At 53.0% G+C, this 15,373-nt stretch overlaps 1 protein-coding gene across 1 annotated transcript in view; it reads left to right on the top strand.

Moving 5' to 3' along the window:
- The window catches only part of MYO7B (myosin VIIB), an 85,484-nt gene that overhangs the window by 59,330 nt on the left and 10,781 nt on the right, over positions 1-15,373 (top strand). Inside the window, exons 22-30 of the mRNA XM_019837914.3 lie at positions 1,076-1,246; positions 1,910-2,119; positions 2,251-2,418; positions 2,629-2,756; positions 6,994-7,120; positions 8,411-8,530; positions 9,569-9,742; positions 10,346-10,573; positions 11,866-12,033. Coding sequence (XP_019693473.3) covers positions 1,076-1,246; positions 1,910-2,119; positions 2,251-2,418; positions 2,629-2,756; positions 6,994-7,120; positions 8,411-8,530; positions 9,569-9,742; positions 10,346-10,573; positions 11,866-12,033 — 1,494 coding nt within the window. The remainder of the gene's footprint in view (positions 1-1,075; positions 1,247-1,909; positions 2,120-2,250; positions 2,419-2,628; positions 2,757-6,993; positions 7,121-8,410; positions 8,531-9,568; positions 9,743-10,345; positions 10,574-11,865; positions 12,034-15,373) is intronic.

The raw sequence follows: 15,373 nt of genomic DNA, 5'->3' as shown, positions 1-15,373 counted from the left end.
TGAGCTTCTTGATCCTCTCCCTTTAGCCCTGGGGATGGTTTCTCAGCAGGACTGGGCCATCCCTGGATGACGTAGGAAACCAGGGCCAAATGAGCCATGGGAGACCACAGCTCCAAGGACGAGGTCAAAAGCCCCTAGTGACTGGGCTGTGGCATGACAGGGGACAGAGAAATTCCAAGAGGAATTTGAGTGTCTGGGCAGGAGAGGCTGGAGGACAGGGAGCAGGGGAGCCGTGCAAGTTGCTCATCCCTGCATTTTGAAATCTCTCCCTCGTGACCCCCTCTCCTCCAGCCGGCATCTGAGACTCAACCTCTTTCCTCGGAACTGTGATAAGGCAAAGGGCTAGGATGAAGTCCACACCTGCTCTCTAGATGAAAATTAGGTCTGCTGAGTGCATTACTAGTACAGTGGCCGGGACAAGTAAGAGAACAGAGCCTCAGACGTATGAGCAGCAGGCTTCTGCTCCCGTGTGGCCCCAGACGTGCCACAAATCAGCCTCATCTGTGCGCTAGTGAGGATGGGCCCAGGGACCTGCCCTAGTGGAGCCTTGGTGCTCTTTGAGTGAAGGGACCTGGTAGATAGTTAGGTTCTGGGGGCCCCTGGGGTTTGAGGCGGTTGCTCGGGGACTATGTCAGGGTAGGGACAGGCAGGCAGCCGCCATTCTCTGGACCTCCCATTCTCCATGGGAAATGAAAAGCTCAGGTGGTTGATCTAGTCACAATAGCTATTAAATTCTAGGATTTTATTTATTTTTTATGTTTTATTATTTAATGTTTATTTATTTTTGAGAGGGAGAGAGAGAGTGTGAGCAGGGGAGGGGCAGAGAGAGAGGGAGACACAGAATCCAAAGCGGGCTCCAGGCTTCAGGCTGTCAGCACAGAGACTGACGCAGGGCTTAAACTCATGAACCTAAGTTAATGGATTGAGCCCCCCAGGCGTCCCTGAATTCTAGGATCTTAGAGGAAAACTTATTGATCTGAACGAACAACGTTAGGAGGAGGTTTGGTTGAGTTCTGGAAGGTGCTTGCCTTCACTGGGCCTGTGGTAACCTTTGCCCTGTGGGGCATCTGTGCAGGGACTCCTGGTCCTCCCGGCTAGGAAGCAGAAGAGTCAAGATGCCGTCCCCACCAGGAAGCGCAAGTCCATCTATGACAGTGTCATCGACACCGAGATGGTAGAGCGAGTGTTTGGTTTCCTCCCCTCTGTGATCGGTGGGCAGGAGGGCCAGTCCCCGAGGGACTTCGAGGTAAGATGGATGCTGTCATTCAGGGGTCTGGCCTGGCAGGGGATAGGAGGGCCCCGCTTAGTCCCTGACCTTAGCCAGCCTCTAGGCTCACTGAGAAGCCGGGGGTGAGGGGGGTGGGGGGGGCGGATTTCCCACTCGTATGTGACCCTTTCCCAGAGCACCCTGCAGCTGCCGCTCTGCAGATTGTGACCTGGGAACTGAGGAACACTGAGAACTAATGAACAGTGGCAGCAGTGTCTGAGGGAGGAGGAAGCAGGGTGGGAGGAGAGGGCTGGGGTAGAACAGATCCCCCGGGCTCTCACTGCATTGCTTCGGGCCCTGAGACCCAGTGACCCGGGTGCCCCCCTGACCCTGCCCTCAGGTGCTCATGCCTTTCCCCTGAGCATGTACACACACGCATGCACACACGCATGCACACATAGTACACACCAGGCTGTGCAGTAGGGGCAGCTGAGACCACTTCTGCAGGAGGAACAGCCCGCCAGGGGCCCAGTGAGGCTGTGAGGCGGTGGGAGAGGTCTCGGACACGAGGGGGAGTGGATCATGCTGCAGATAGCCAGACACACCTGTCTTGGGGCTCCCTGGCCCCCGGAGACGCGTGCCCTGCCAGCTAGCATCTGAGAGGATGGCTGACCCTTGACCCTCCCTCTCACCGGCACCCAGGATCTGGAAGCAAGGACCCAGAAGCTGCCTGAGGTTGACCTGGACACGGTCCCCATGGTGGAGGAGTACGAGGAGGATGTGGACGGCCTGGCCGAGTACACCTTCCCCAAGTTCGCTGCCACGTACTTCCAGAAATCGGCCAGCCACACGCACATCCGGCGGCCCCTCCGATACCCACTGCTCTACCACGAGGATGATGCTGACTGCTCGGTACACAGTGGTTCCCTGGTTTCTAGTGGCTCAGGCCTCCCCCTGGCTGAGAGGGAATGAGGAAGGGGAGGGGTCATCATGGGCCCAGGACTGTGAGCTGCGTTCTAGTGGAGACCTCTTGGTTTCCCCAGGCCGCCCTGGCTGTGTGGAGCATCATCCTGAGGTTCATGGGTGACCTGCCCGAGCCAGTGCTTTTGGCCAGGAATGGCCTGCGTGGCAGCTCCATGATGCAGCACCTCCACGACACCCCGGGCGGAGAGAACAGCACCCGGTCTCCACAGCAGCGTGGATCCACACAGGTGCCTGGTGTGAGGGGGGCAGGGCAGGGCAGACCCGAGGTGTCCCCCAGGCCTGAGGCCCCACAGAAGCTGGACCCGACTGCTGGCCAGCCATAGGATCCCAAGCTTTGGTTTTCTTCCCTGTGCCTGGTTTCCTCCTTTGCAAATAAGGAGAGTCACAACGGTCTGCAAATAAGGCAGAGTCACTGACTGCTGCCTTTGGGTTTCAAGGTGACCAGTCAGCTGAATATTGGAGAGGAGGCATTTGATCCTGATGGCCCCATCTCAGATCGACCAATGTCCAACCTGGAGAAGGTGCACTTCATTGTGGGTTACGCCATCCTGCGGCCTAACCTCAGGTCAGTCCCCATGCAAACGACACCCCCATCTAGAGCATCAGGCCCCCTCACTGGCTCTCAGCCCATGGCCACAGCCTCCTCCTCTCCCTGCCTCCTAACACACCCTGTCCTGTCCCTGCTCCCCGTCCTGGAGCCTGCAGCCTGGGTCTGAGTATAGTAGATATTAGAACCTTTAAAGGGTCCTCGACTTCCTCTGTGTCCAGACCCATGGGTAAAAGCCACTTTTAGGAGAATAGATGTATCATGGGGTCATGATTCATTTTATAACAGGCTTTAATGCAGAGCCCTGTCAATGAGCAAATTCCTCATTTATATTATATATATATATATATATATATATATATATATTACTTTACAAGAATTGTCTTTTCATATAAATTTTAAGAAATATGTATACTGCTCTCTCAGAAACAGACTACTATATTTTAGGGGTTCATATATTTTAGGTTATTATTTTTTACCAAATTTGGGGATTTCTTGCCATTTGTTTTTCAAATACTTTTTACTATTTCATTCTCTCTCTTTCTTTTCCTTTGAATTGTAATTAAACATACGTAAGACTCCTTGATATTGTCCCTCAGGTCCCTGAGGATCAGTTCATCTTTCTTTTTTTTTTTTTTCCTTCTCTGTTCTTTAGACTGGATAATTTCTGTTGATCTATCTTTAGATTTACTGATCTTTCTCTTGTCTACCACAATTCTGCTGTTATACCCACGTAACAATTTTTTAATTTCAGATGTTATATTTTTTAGTCCTAGAGTTTGCACTTGGTTCTTTTTATGGTTTCTGTTTCTCTGCCAAGATTTCCTATTCATTCATTCACTATGAGCATGGTGTCTTTTATGTGCTTAAACAGTGATAGGAGTTTTAAAACCTTTTCTGCTGAATCCATTATCTAGGTCATCTTGGGGTCAGTTTCTGTTGACTGCCTTTCCTCTTTTTTTTTTAACTTTAAAAAAATTTTTTTAATGTTTTTATTTTATTTTTGAGTGAGACAGAGACAGAGTACGAGTGGGAGAGGGGGCAGAGAGAGAGGGAGACACAGAATCTGAGGAAGGCTCCAGGCTCCGAGCTGTCAGCACAGAGCCTGATGCAGGGCTCGAACTCACGAACTGCAAGATCATGACCTGAGCTGAAGTCAGACGCTCCACCAATTGAGCCGCCCAGGTGCTCCGACTGCCTTTCCTCTTAAGAATGGTCATGTTTTCCTGTTTCCTCACACATCTAGTATTGGACTGTTATTTCCTCATAATTCTATTACTTTTGGGTTGTATCCTGGACACTGAGGATAATATGTTTAGAGACTCTGGAACCTGTTACATTCTTTCAAAGAGCATTGGCTTTTGTTCTGACAGGCAATTAACTTGGCCATATTCGAATTCTGTCTCCCTGTGGTGAGTGGCAGATGGAATCCATGTTCAGTTATTTTAGTCTTTGCTGGGATTCCTGGAGTCTGCCCCACACATGTGTGGGTCAGGAGCCAAGCTGAAATTTGGGAAGATTTTATATGCAAAATTGAGAACTCCTCTGGTTCTCTTCATTCCGGGATTTCCCTTCTCACTTTCAACTACTGTGGACACCCCAGACTCTATCCTCTGGTTGTTTAAGCCAGTAAAGCTGCACGGTTTCTACCCAAGTTTGAGCTGCCTTCGTGACACCAACCTGGCAACTCTTCTAACTTAGTTCCATTGGTAGTACTCCCACGGTTAATCCTCACTGGCCACCACACCTTCCAAGATAGTAGACATGTATAAGCTGTGTCCAAATGAGATGCACTGTGGGTTCTTCAGATACCCCTATTAGCACTTGCACACAGTGCTGTTCTCCAGCTGGGGCTGATGCTCTCTGTGATCCATTGAGACTCCTTCTCAAATCTAGCCCCTAATTGAACATACCACAGCCTATTAGCCCTGGGATCTTCTGAAATGATGGGCTGCCTGCTTGTGTGGGATCCCATCAAGATGCTTGATTCCCAACTTCTTCCACGGCATCCTCTTAGTCAACAGGAAGGCCATCCATGCTCTACCCACCAAGCGCAGCTCTTAGCTCCTAACTGTTCTCTCTCCATCATGGGTGGCTTAGAATTCTCTAGGAGGAAGCAGATCCTAGTCTCTCATTCATGGAGGTCCCTAACTTGTGTCTCTGAGGCATACAAGTCAAGCACTCTCAAGAACTCTGTCATTGGGCCCATTCCAGTATGCTGGGGTAGGCCAATGGGCTTCTGGGGCTCAGCCTACCTCAGAGAGTGAGAAGGATCTCATCTCTGGTGGAGAGCCCCAATCTTATTAATAGTTCTCCTGGGGTCCCCCCAGCTCCCTGTCACTTGGAGGGAGTGGAGATGGGCCAGAGATGTCTCAACTCCTAGGAAGTGCCTTCCAGGAATCACCTGTCAAATTTTTCTTTTATGCAGCAGATGGCATGGTAACTGGACAGTTCTGCCATCTTTGATAAATTCTACAAAAATATATCTCTCTAGCATGTTGAGTATTATCATCTATTTGTCCTTGGCTCTGGGGTCTTAGTCAGATTCCAAGACAAAGCAAATGCCCACTCCACATCCAGCCATGCATTCAATAAATGTTTGTTTTTTACGTTTTTATTTAAATTCCAGTTAGTTAACTGAAGTTACAGTGTAATATTAATTTCAGGTGTAGAGTTCAGTGATTCATCACTTACATACAACACCCAGTGCTCATCACAAGTGCCCTCCTTAGTCCCCATGCTAGTTACCCATCCCCTACCCCCACCTCCCCTCCAGCAACCCTCAGGTTGTGCTCTGTAGTTAAGAGTCTGTTTTCTGGTTTGCCCCTCTCTCTCTCTCTCTTTTTTTTTTTTTACCCCCTCCGGGTATACTTGGTTTGTTTCTTAAATTCCGCATATGAAGGAAGTCATATGGTATTTGTCTTTGACTGACTTATTTCACTTAGCATAATACTCTCTAGCTCCATCCACATTGTGGCAAATGGCAATAAATGTTTATTAAGTACCTGCTCAGGGCCAAGCTTTGGCATGGGGGCTGGGGATGCAGAGGTGAGGGCAATATGTCACCGTCCTTTGGGAGCTTACCCTTTGGTTGGGGAGCGTGGGAGAAGCCAGAGACCCACAATAACTGCTTGTGCTAACATAGGGGTCCAGTGACTGGTCATAATGCCCTCCAGGGCCAGGTGGAGTGGAAAGGAGGAGGCGGAGATGGGGGGGGGGGGGCAGGGCGGGAAGAGACAAGGAGACAGTGGCCAGGGAGATGGTGGCCAGGATTACAGAGTCCTGAAACAGCCTGAGGGGCTGGAACTCCAAGCGGTTTGTAACAGCTGAAGCATGGAGTTTGAATTCAGTTCTAAGAGAAGTAGGGAAAAGTTTTAAGAAAGAGAAGAACTGGGCGCCTGGGTGACTTGTCTGTTAAACATCAGACTTCATCTCAGGTCCTGAGTTCGTGGTTTGTGAGTTCAAGCCCCGCATGGGGCTCTGCTCTGACAGTGTGGAGCCTGCTTCAGATCCTCTGTCTCCCTCTCTCTCTGCCCCTCCCCTGCATGCACACCTGTGAGCTCTCTCTCTCTCTCTCTCAAAAATAAATAAACATTTTTTTAAAAAAGATGATAGAGGCTTGAGTCAGCAGGAAGGACCCAAGAGCACCCCTTCCCCAGAGAAGGCAGAGGAGAGGCTCATGAGCTTGTAGTAATGAGAACTGGTCAGCAGGGGAGGAATTGAGGGATTCTCCCTAGAAGTCCCGCTCCTCTCTGTAGTGGGAGGTTGGCTGCATTGGGAGTGGGGGAGGAGGGGGCCTCAAGGTGAGGGAGAAGGTTGGAGATGACTTTGAGGTTGAGGAAAGAACAGATCTGGTTAGGCTGGGCCCCTGAGGGCAGGGCTGTGACCAGAGAGCCCTGGGCACTCCCTGCACCTGCACCCCACCCCCAGCTGGAGGACCACGGTCTTCTGAGCAAGACTAGGTGAGGGAGGGGGCAAAGGCCCGAAGTATGAGGTAGGAGGTGAGGTCCAGTGGGAGTGGGCCAGTGGGAGTGCCTGGAGTCTTGGAAAGACATTGGAGGTAGCACAGTCCCAGGAGATGGCAGGGCCCAGGGTGGGCCAGGGGTGTGGCAGGGGAGCCCAGCAAATGCAGTTGGAGGTGAGGGGACTGCAGGTCACCGTGGGGACAAGACCCCACCGGGGGGCACAGAAGGACTTGTGCCCAGGCAGCTGTGTCTCCTCTCCCCACCCAGAGCCAGTGGTGTGTGTCTTTCAGGGATGAGATTTACTGCCAGATCTGCAAGCAGCTGTCGGAGAACTTCAAAATGAGCAGCCTGGCCCGGGGCTGGATCCTGCTCAGCCTTTGCCTCGGCTGCTTCCCACCCTCCGAGAGGTTCATGAAGGTGGGGAGGATGCAGGGCAGGGGCTGGAGGGGGGCAGGTTGTAGCGGGAGCATAGGTTGGCTCTGGGCTCTGAAGCACATCCAGAAATCCCAGCCCCTGGCCGATTCTCTTGCTCCTGCAGGCCAGCGTGGGCAGCAGTGCCTTCTAGGCCTCAGTTTCCCCGTCTGTAAAAGAGGACCCTCGACCTGGTTCCTTCCAGCCCTCCTTCAGGGTCTGCAGGCCACTCCACTGGGCTCAGGAACCGGGACGGCTCTTCTGAGACAGTGAGGTGGTAGAAGAAACGTGCATTGAAAAGACGAAGGTGTTCCGGGAGTGGGCGCCAGCTGGGGACTGGCTGCAGCGTTCTCCCTCTAGTCCTTAGAACTAAACGTGGAGCTGGGGGTTGACAGGTGCTCCCAGGTGTCAGAAGCCCCAGACCTCGCTATTTAATATCCTTTTTGGTTCTGATTATAAAAGTAATATGCAGGAAATGCAGAAAGTCTAAAAAGAAAAGTCCTCTCCGCATCCAGAGGTAACTTCCGTCGATTCTGGGCACTGTAACATACAGCGTCGTACTTGTGATCACACAGGATCACACAGGCATCCCGTCAGGGACAGGAGGAGGCGTGTGCACTGGGCCGCTCCTGACACCAGCAGACTCCTCCAGTCTTTTTGTGAGACAAAACGATTTCCAACGCGTTTTATCAAACGTGTTTTAAGTAACGACCCTCCTGCATTTTTCACTTATCTCCGTAAGAGTCTTCTCAGGGTGTGAACTTTTCCCAGATGCCAACTTTAATGCCATGTATCTAGAGCCATCCCAGAGAGTATTTAACATGCTGATGGACATTTAGGGCCCATCTTCCAATTTCTCATCACCATACGCACCAGTTAAAACATAGATATAAAGATCGGTTTGAATTACTGGGTCAAAAAGGATGTGCATTTTTATACCATGCACTATTTAAAACATTGACAAACCGGTCCTCAGAAATGTACCAGTTTACATTCCCTCTCATGGTGTGTGAGAGTACCCAAACAGACCTTTGCCAACACTGAATATTATTATTTTTTTTTCCTGATTTATTGAGGTATAATTGACATATAACCTTGTTTAAATTTAAGGCATACAATATAGTGATTTTATGTAGGAATATGTTGCAAAATTATTACCACAATAAGGGCAGTGAACACGTTCGTCACCTCACTTAGCTCCAATTGGGGTTATGATTTTTGGAACCTGTGTGGGTAGGAGGTGGAACTGGCCTCTGTCCTAAGTGTCTTCCTCTCCTTCCCTTCCTCGCCCACCAGTATCTGCTGAACTTCATTGGTAAAGGGCCGGCTGGCTACGGGCCCTTCTGTGCAGAGCGCCTGAGACGCACCTATGCCAACGGGGTGCGCACAGAGCCCCCCGCCTGGCTGGAGCTACAGGTAGGGGGCAGCAGGGGTGGGAGACCATCTGTGGGGGTGGTGCCAGCCCCCGTGGTTCCTCCAGCACCTGCCAGCAGGAAGTGTGTCCTCTGGGCCTCTCCATCTCTCATGGTACCTTCTGTGCCTGTGGTCCCTATGCATCACGCCTGGGCTCGGCCTCCCCAGGCATGGCCCAGGCTTCAAAAGTGCCCTCCCCACATCTTTAGGTACCTACTAGCTCAAGGAAAAAGTAACTTTTAGCCTTATGGTGTGAATGACTGCTAATTGGGCAAAATATTGCCCCTCCCAAGGGCATTTGCATTTTATTAAGAAGACAGTGATCATTCCAAGGTGGGCATCCTTGGTGGCATTGCTATTTGTGTCATCTGTGAGTTTTTGCAGTGTCCTTGGGAAGAGTCATGGAGACACAGGCAGGGTTAAGGGGGCCCATGGGTCCTGGAAGGCACTCACTCCCTGGGCCCTGTGGTACCCTATACCAGGGGTCACCTCCTGCCCCACCCTGCGACACAAGTCCAGGGCCCACCTCTTCTCCCTCATCTACCTGCTCGGTGCCTGGGCCCTGGAGTTGTACATGAACTTGGAGCAGCTGTGTGGATGTGGTTATACCCTGTTGTGCACAGAGAGGAACAGTGGCTTCCACGGACCCAAAATGTCTCAGAGTTCAGGACTTTGAGATTTCCAAGAGCTTTTCTGACCTTCTGTGATTCTGAGCCACTTAACCTCACCAAAGCTCAGGGTTCTCATGTTAAAATGGGACCTTCTGCCTGCAGGCTGCACTCCATAGACCACTGAGGCAGACTTGGAGAAGCACACAAACTAGTGGACACACCGGACAACATTGCCCTTGCCCTGGCCAGGTCCATCAGTTCGGCAGCGAGCATCTGCTGGCCAGAACTTTAACTCTGTGCCGAGCTGGCTGGGGCTGCAGCAGGCCTGGTGCTCAGGAGCCCACAGGGATGGGCCAACAGGGGCTTGGGGACAGGAGGGATGGTGAGTTGGTCTCCAGGACCGAGGGCCTGAGTCTTCATCTGTCCCCAGGCGGTCAAGTCCAAGAAGCACATCCCAATCCACGTCATCTTGGTGACTGGGGAGAGCCTGATTGTCATGGTCGACTCTGCCTCGACGTCTCGGGAAGTCTGCCTGCACATTGCCCACAGGCAGGGCCTCAGTGACCACGTGGGCTTTTCTCTCCAGGTTGCCGTGTACAACAAGGTACTGCCAGCTGTCCCGACCATCCCCCACCTCCCTCATACACCCAGGCCAGCTCAAGCCCTCACACCATGTCACCCTGGCCACTCCTGCCCCTACCAGATGCCAAACACACACACACACACACACACACACACACACACATTTTGTAGGTCCCCTGCCACACCTGAGCAGCCCACACATAGACCAGGCACTCACACATCCTACTCCAGCCCCCCTTGTACCAGAGAGCCAGACTCCTGTGCCTGAGAATTGGAGGGTCACACCAACACAGTCCTACCTGAACCTCATATCATCTCCCGGCCAGAGTCTCTCACACCCATGCCCACAGCCTCTGACTCAGACACACTCAGGCCGACCAACCAATCCAACCAACCAGCCCTAGCACGCCAGCCTTGGGCATCAATCCCTGCCTGCTTTGGGAGGGGGCCGGTAGGGAGGCGTGTTTCAGAGTGACAGGCAGGCCATGCCCCCATGTGGAAAAACCCCCCAGGCTCTCAGAGGACCAGCTGAGCACACCCTTCCACCCACATGTCCTGAGGGTGTCCCCACGAGGCCTGGCACACAGCAGTTGCTAACCCCCACTACCCCTAATTCTGGCCTCAGTTCTGGTCCCTGGGCAGCGGGCGCGACCACGTGATGGATGCGGTGGCCCAGTGTGAGCAGCTGGCCCGGGAGAGGGGCGAGAACGAGCGCCAGTCACCCTGGCGCATCTACTTCCGGAAGGAGTTCTTCACCCCCTGGCACAACTCCCAGGAGGACTCCATCAGTACCCAGCTCATTTACCGCCAAATCCTGCATGGGGTTTGGTCTGGCGAGTACAGCTTCGAGAAGGTGAGGGGACACCAAAGGTACCAGGGCCCTGTGACGGAACCATCAGACAGCCTAGAGAAGCACCATATTCCAGGGCAGGCCTGGGCTGTGGCCTGCAGGGAGGACCCTGTGGAAGAGTATGTGGGCATATGGAGAAGCAGGAGGCAGACGCCAGGAACAGGCTCTTGGAGTGCAAGTCCCCGGGCCCCTCTGTGGGGTGTGCAGCTGTCCCCTCCCAGCCCGGCCCCCATTTCCTCCTCCCTTGGACCACAGGTTTGCTCAGGCCTCTGAGCTCCTTTGCCCCAGCAGCAGGTAGGGGAGGCCTCCCATTGGCCTCAGGCCCGCCTGGCTTCACCATGGTGGCTATTTGTGGGGCAGCAGGAAGGCGGCCTTACTGCCCTAGTGCTCAAGATCGAGGCCCACCTCTGCCTCATCCTGACAGTGGGACCTTGGAATATTATGTCACCTCTGAGGCTCAGGCCCTCTGGAAAGTGCAGAGAGGAGCGAGGGCTCTTTGTATGGTTGCAGGAACCCAGGGAGGGGAGTCGTGTGACCTTCCTGTGCCTGAGTCAGGAGGACCCTGCTCTGAGGCCTGCAGCAACCCTGGAGGCCTGCCTGCAATGGAGCAGTGGGCAAGAAGAGGCAGGGACAGGACAGAAAGGCCCCAGAGATCCTGGCAGTTGGGTGGCTCTGCAAGGTTTGGTCTCCCGGAGAGAACAGGGCTGCCCGGTTCCCGTAGAGCCCTGGGGAGAGGGGACCCTGCCCAGTGCTGGGCCATGCTGGTGCCTTATATGGGATCCTGCCCAAATGAATCCTTGCAGACACCCCAGGGAAGCCACTGGTGACAAGTGAGCACTGGCTAAGACAGGGTAGAGGCCTTGCCCACATTTACCCTACTCAGACAACAATGTTAGGGCTCCCCATGTTAGGGTCCCAATGTTAGGGTCCCCCCTCCCCAAGCCTCAGGGCTCCCTCCCCCCACACTCACTGTCTACCTGAGGGTTGGGAGAGTGGCATGGGAGAGGGAGGGTCACCCCTTGTTCTCAGGCAGAGGGCCTGCAGGGCTCAGGCCAAGGCTGCTGGGAAGTTACAGCTGCCAGCAGGACAGCGGCCTACTGGTGCCCAGTTGGCACACCGGGGTTCCAGTGTGTTGGGGAAGGGATAGGTCCCGCCCAACACAGGTAACAGGATGGGGCGCTCACATTCCTGGTTCTCACCCGGATGTTTGCAGCGAGAGCTGGGGCACGGCGGGGGCATCCTGCAGGAGGCCATGCCTCCCCACTTGCAGCCACGTTTTCTCCGGGCCCATGCAGGAGGAAGAGCTGCTGCAGCTGCTGGCCCGGCACTGCTACGTGCGGCTCGGCGCCTCCCTACGGAGCGAGGCCGTCCAGGAGCTGCTGCCCAGCTGCGTCCCCTCCAGGCTGTACAAGACCAAGCCACCGGAGAAGTGGGCCAGCCTGGTCACCGCCGCCCACGCCAAGGTCAGCCTCGGCGGAGCCTGGGCACACGGCGTGCGGCCTCCTTCGGAGCCAAGGGGGGTGCGGCGTGTAAAGGGTTGGAGGCCCCCCGCAGGACAGCGGGAGACCTTGACTCCCAGTGAGCTGGCTGCGTCTCTCGAGGGCGGAGTCATCCTCTCGAGTCCGGCTCCCAATCACAGACCCACCCCACTGGCCCTGCCCCCTTCCAGATGGCGCCTCAGGGGCGTCGGGGAAGCTCCCGCCCACGCTCCTGTCCACTGCAGCCTCCACCTCTGGCACAGGTGGGCGTCCGCAGCTGCCAAGCGCATGCTGCGCCCGCGCCCTGGGTGCAGGCCCTGCACGGCGGGGAGGGCTGCGTCTTCTACCCCCGCCCTTCGGCCTGCTCCATGTGGACGGGGCTCCTCCTGGGGTCTCACGCCTCCAACTCCCCCACAACACACAGGATCACCCACACCGGTGCGGGTTTCCGCGGCTCCCTGAACATCACCCCACGAGGGGACAGCAAAGACACACCATCTGATTCACAGTCCTCCTGCTGTCCCCTCTCTCCAGCACCAACAGGGACAGCCCTCCCCAAACCTGCCCCCCATCAAAGCCTCCTTCCTTCCAGGGTGCCAGGCTGGGCAGCGTGGCCTGAGGACACCACTCGCTGTCGCTGTCGCTGCCGCTGCAGGAGAGCTATGCATGGAAGGGGGGGGGGGGGGAACTGCCCTTTGGTTAATTTCTGCGTCCACCTCAATTATCCCTGTGGCACTATAGACCAAGAAAGGGCAGGACAGGGAACAGGGAAGAAGGCAGCACAATGCCTGCTTCTTAGGGGCTGACAGCCCAGCGGCAGGGACATGAGCCCCAGGTGGGTTCAGGTAGCAGGGGCCCTTCAAGTTCAGAGAAGGGTGGTGAGCATGGCCAAGCCACATAATCTCGGCAGGAAAGGGGGGTGGGTCCCCCAAGTGGGCCCATGGACAAGAGTCCTGTGCACTTGTGGTTTGGGAAGTGCAGCTTGCCCTGTCCTGCTCTTTAGGGATTCACGGTGCATAGCTATTTATGAAAGGCTCTGACAAGTCCTGCCTTAGAGAAGCCTGATAGTTTTACCGACATTTCCCAGACATATTTGACCACAGAACCTAAAGGTTTAGCATCTTTTGGAAACAGTTCTTTGTGATAGGAATTTGGGGAAGCAAAGCCCACTTCGTAGTTTTTGGTGTTTCCCAGCTTGAGTGAATGTGTTTGCAGGAGAGAGGTCATGGGCTTTTAGTGCTCATATGAGGGAAGGACCAGAGGCTTACACGAACCCAAATGAACATGAGTAAGAAGTGGCTTTGTAGTTTAGGAAGGGAGAGTTGGGGTGAGGATAAAGAATTAGGAAATGTTACCCAACCACTTTTTTCCAAAGTGAACATACTGACTTTTTTCGTTACACCACTTAAAACATGTACGTTACCAAATGCATTAAAAAATACAGACATGTACAAACAGAAAAGTGAAATCACCAATAATTTATCAATGAGATCATCACTCTTAGCATTGTGGGATAGATTCTTCCAGACTATATTCATGGGTACACCACTGAGAAATGAATATGATTAGAGAGAAGTAATACACCTTTAAAAGAATAAACATAGGCTTATATGGCAACTGCTTCTTCACTTAGCCACATAGCAAGGGGCCATATTTCCATGTCTCAAAATACTAATCTTCATACTCTTTTCCCTTTTTTTCTCTTTTCCTTCATGTTCATTTTTAATGGCTGCATAGTACTAAAGTAATGCATTATAATTTACTGATTCCTGTTGATGAATGTTAAGGTCATTCCCCATTTTTCATTATTATTTTTTTTTTACAGAAGTCACTTTTTTTAAGTTTATTTATTTTGAGAGAGAGAGAGAGAGAGAGAGCACATGCACATGCACATGCGAGTGGGGGAGGGGAGAGAGAGAGAGAGAGAGAGAGAGAGAGAATCTGAAGCAGACCCTGTGCTGTCAGCATGGTCTGACGCAGGGCTCAATCCCATGAACTATGAGATCATGACCTGAGTGGAAATCAAGAGTTGGATGCTTAATCTACTGAGTCACCCAGGCTTCCCCCCTCCAACCACTTTTCATTTTTAATAATGAACCACTTTGTAGTTTTATATACTTGATGGTATATAAACTTTTATATACTTGATGGTTATTCGCCAGGATAAGTTCTCGGCAGGGGATCTCAGAGGGTATGAACATTCTAAGGTGCTTGATACTGTGGCATGTTGCCAGAACACCCTTCAGATATGAGGCTTGGATTTACATTCCACAATCCAGGGTATGAATGGTACCCAACCACTTTTTTAAACTAGCAACAAGAGAAATAACATTTTATTCGACCAATAGTAAAAAGAAAGTTCAGCTGGACACTGTAGCCAGCTACCGACACAGAGCAGTGGAGACAGGAAGAGGAGAGGGAAAGGGTGGAGAAGAAGTTGAGAAAGAGGGAGGGAGGAACGTGGACTGGGGGCAAGTTGACACGATCTCTGAGAGGTGGCTCCCAGATAGGCAGCAGAGCTCTAGAGAAGACAGACAGGGAGAGGTCCCAAGGGCACGGAGACACATGCCAAGACAGGCCTCCCGCACGAAGTGAGACACAGGCCCATCAGGCACATGTTGGCGGGAGCAGGCCCACCTCAGCCTTCCATGCCTGACCTATGGCCCTCTGGCGCCCTGACGCCCAAGAGGGGCAAGCCTTTTTCCATTCTCAAAACCACCTGTGAAATGGGGCACCTGGGTGGCTCAGTGGGTTAAGCAACCGACTTTGGGTCAGGTCATGATCTTGCAGTTTGTGAGTTCAAGCCCCACATCGGGCTCTATGCTGACAGCTCAGAGCCTGGAGCCTACTTCAGATTCTGTGTCTCCCCCTCTTTCTACCCCTGCCCTGCTCATGCTCTGTGTCTCTCTGTCTCTCAATAATAAACGTTAAAAAAATTTTTTTTTATTTTTTTTTATTTTTTTTAATTTATTTTTGGGACAGAGAGAGACAGAGCATGAACGGGGGAGGGGCAGAGAGAGAGGGAGACACAGAATCGGAAACAGGCTCCAGGCTCCGAGCCATCAGCCCAGAGCCTGACGCGGGGCTCGAACTCACGGACCGCGAGATCGTGACCTGGCTGAAGTCGGACGCTTAACCAACTGCGCCACCCAGGAGCCCCAAAAATTTTTTTTTTAAAAAACACCCTTGAAAGGTCCTCTGCCAGGGCGGGTGAAGTAGGGCTGTGCCCGCCTCCCCAGCAGCCTTCACCGGCACTGGCCTTTCTTAGATAGAGGCTTCACAGAACAATCCAGCAAATGAGCACCATGACACCAGGCCCCTGATT

Source organism: Felis catus, chromosome C1 (assembly GCF_018350175.1).
Source record: "Felis catus isolate Fca126 chromosome C1, F.catus_Fca126_mat1.0, whole genome shotgun sequence".
Lineage (NCBI taxonomy): Eukaryota > Metazoa > Chordata > Mammalia > Carnivora > Felidae > Felis > Felis catus.
Note: the sequence above shows the minus strand (reverse complement) of the source record. Positions and strands in the feature narration are given on the sequence as shown.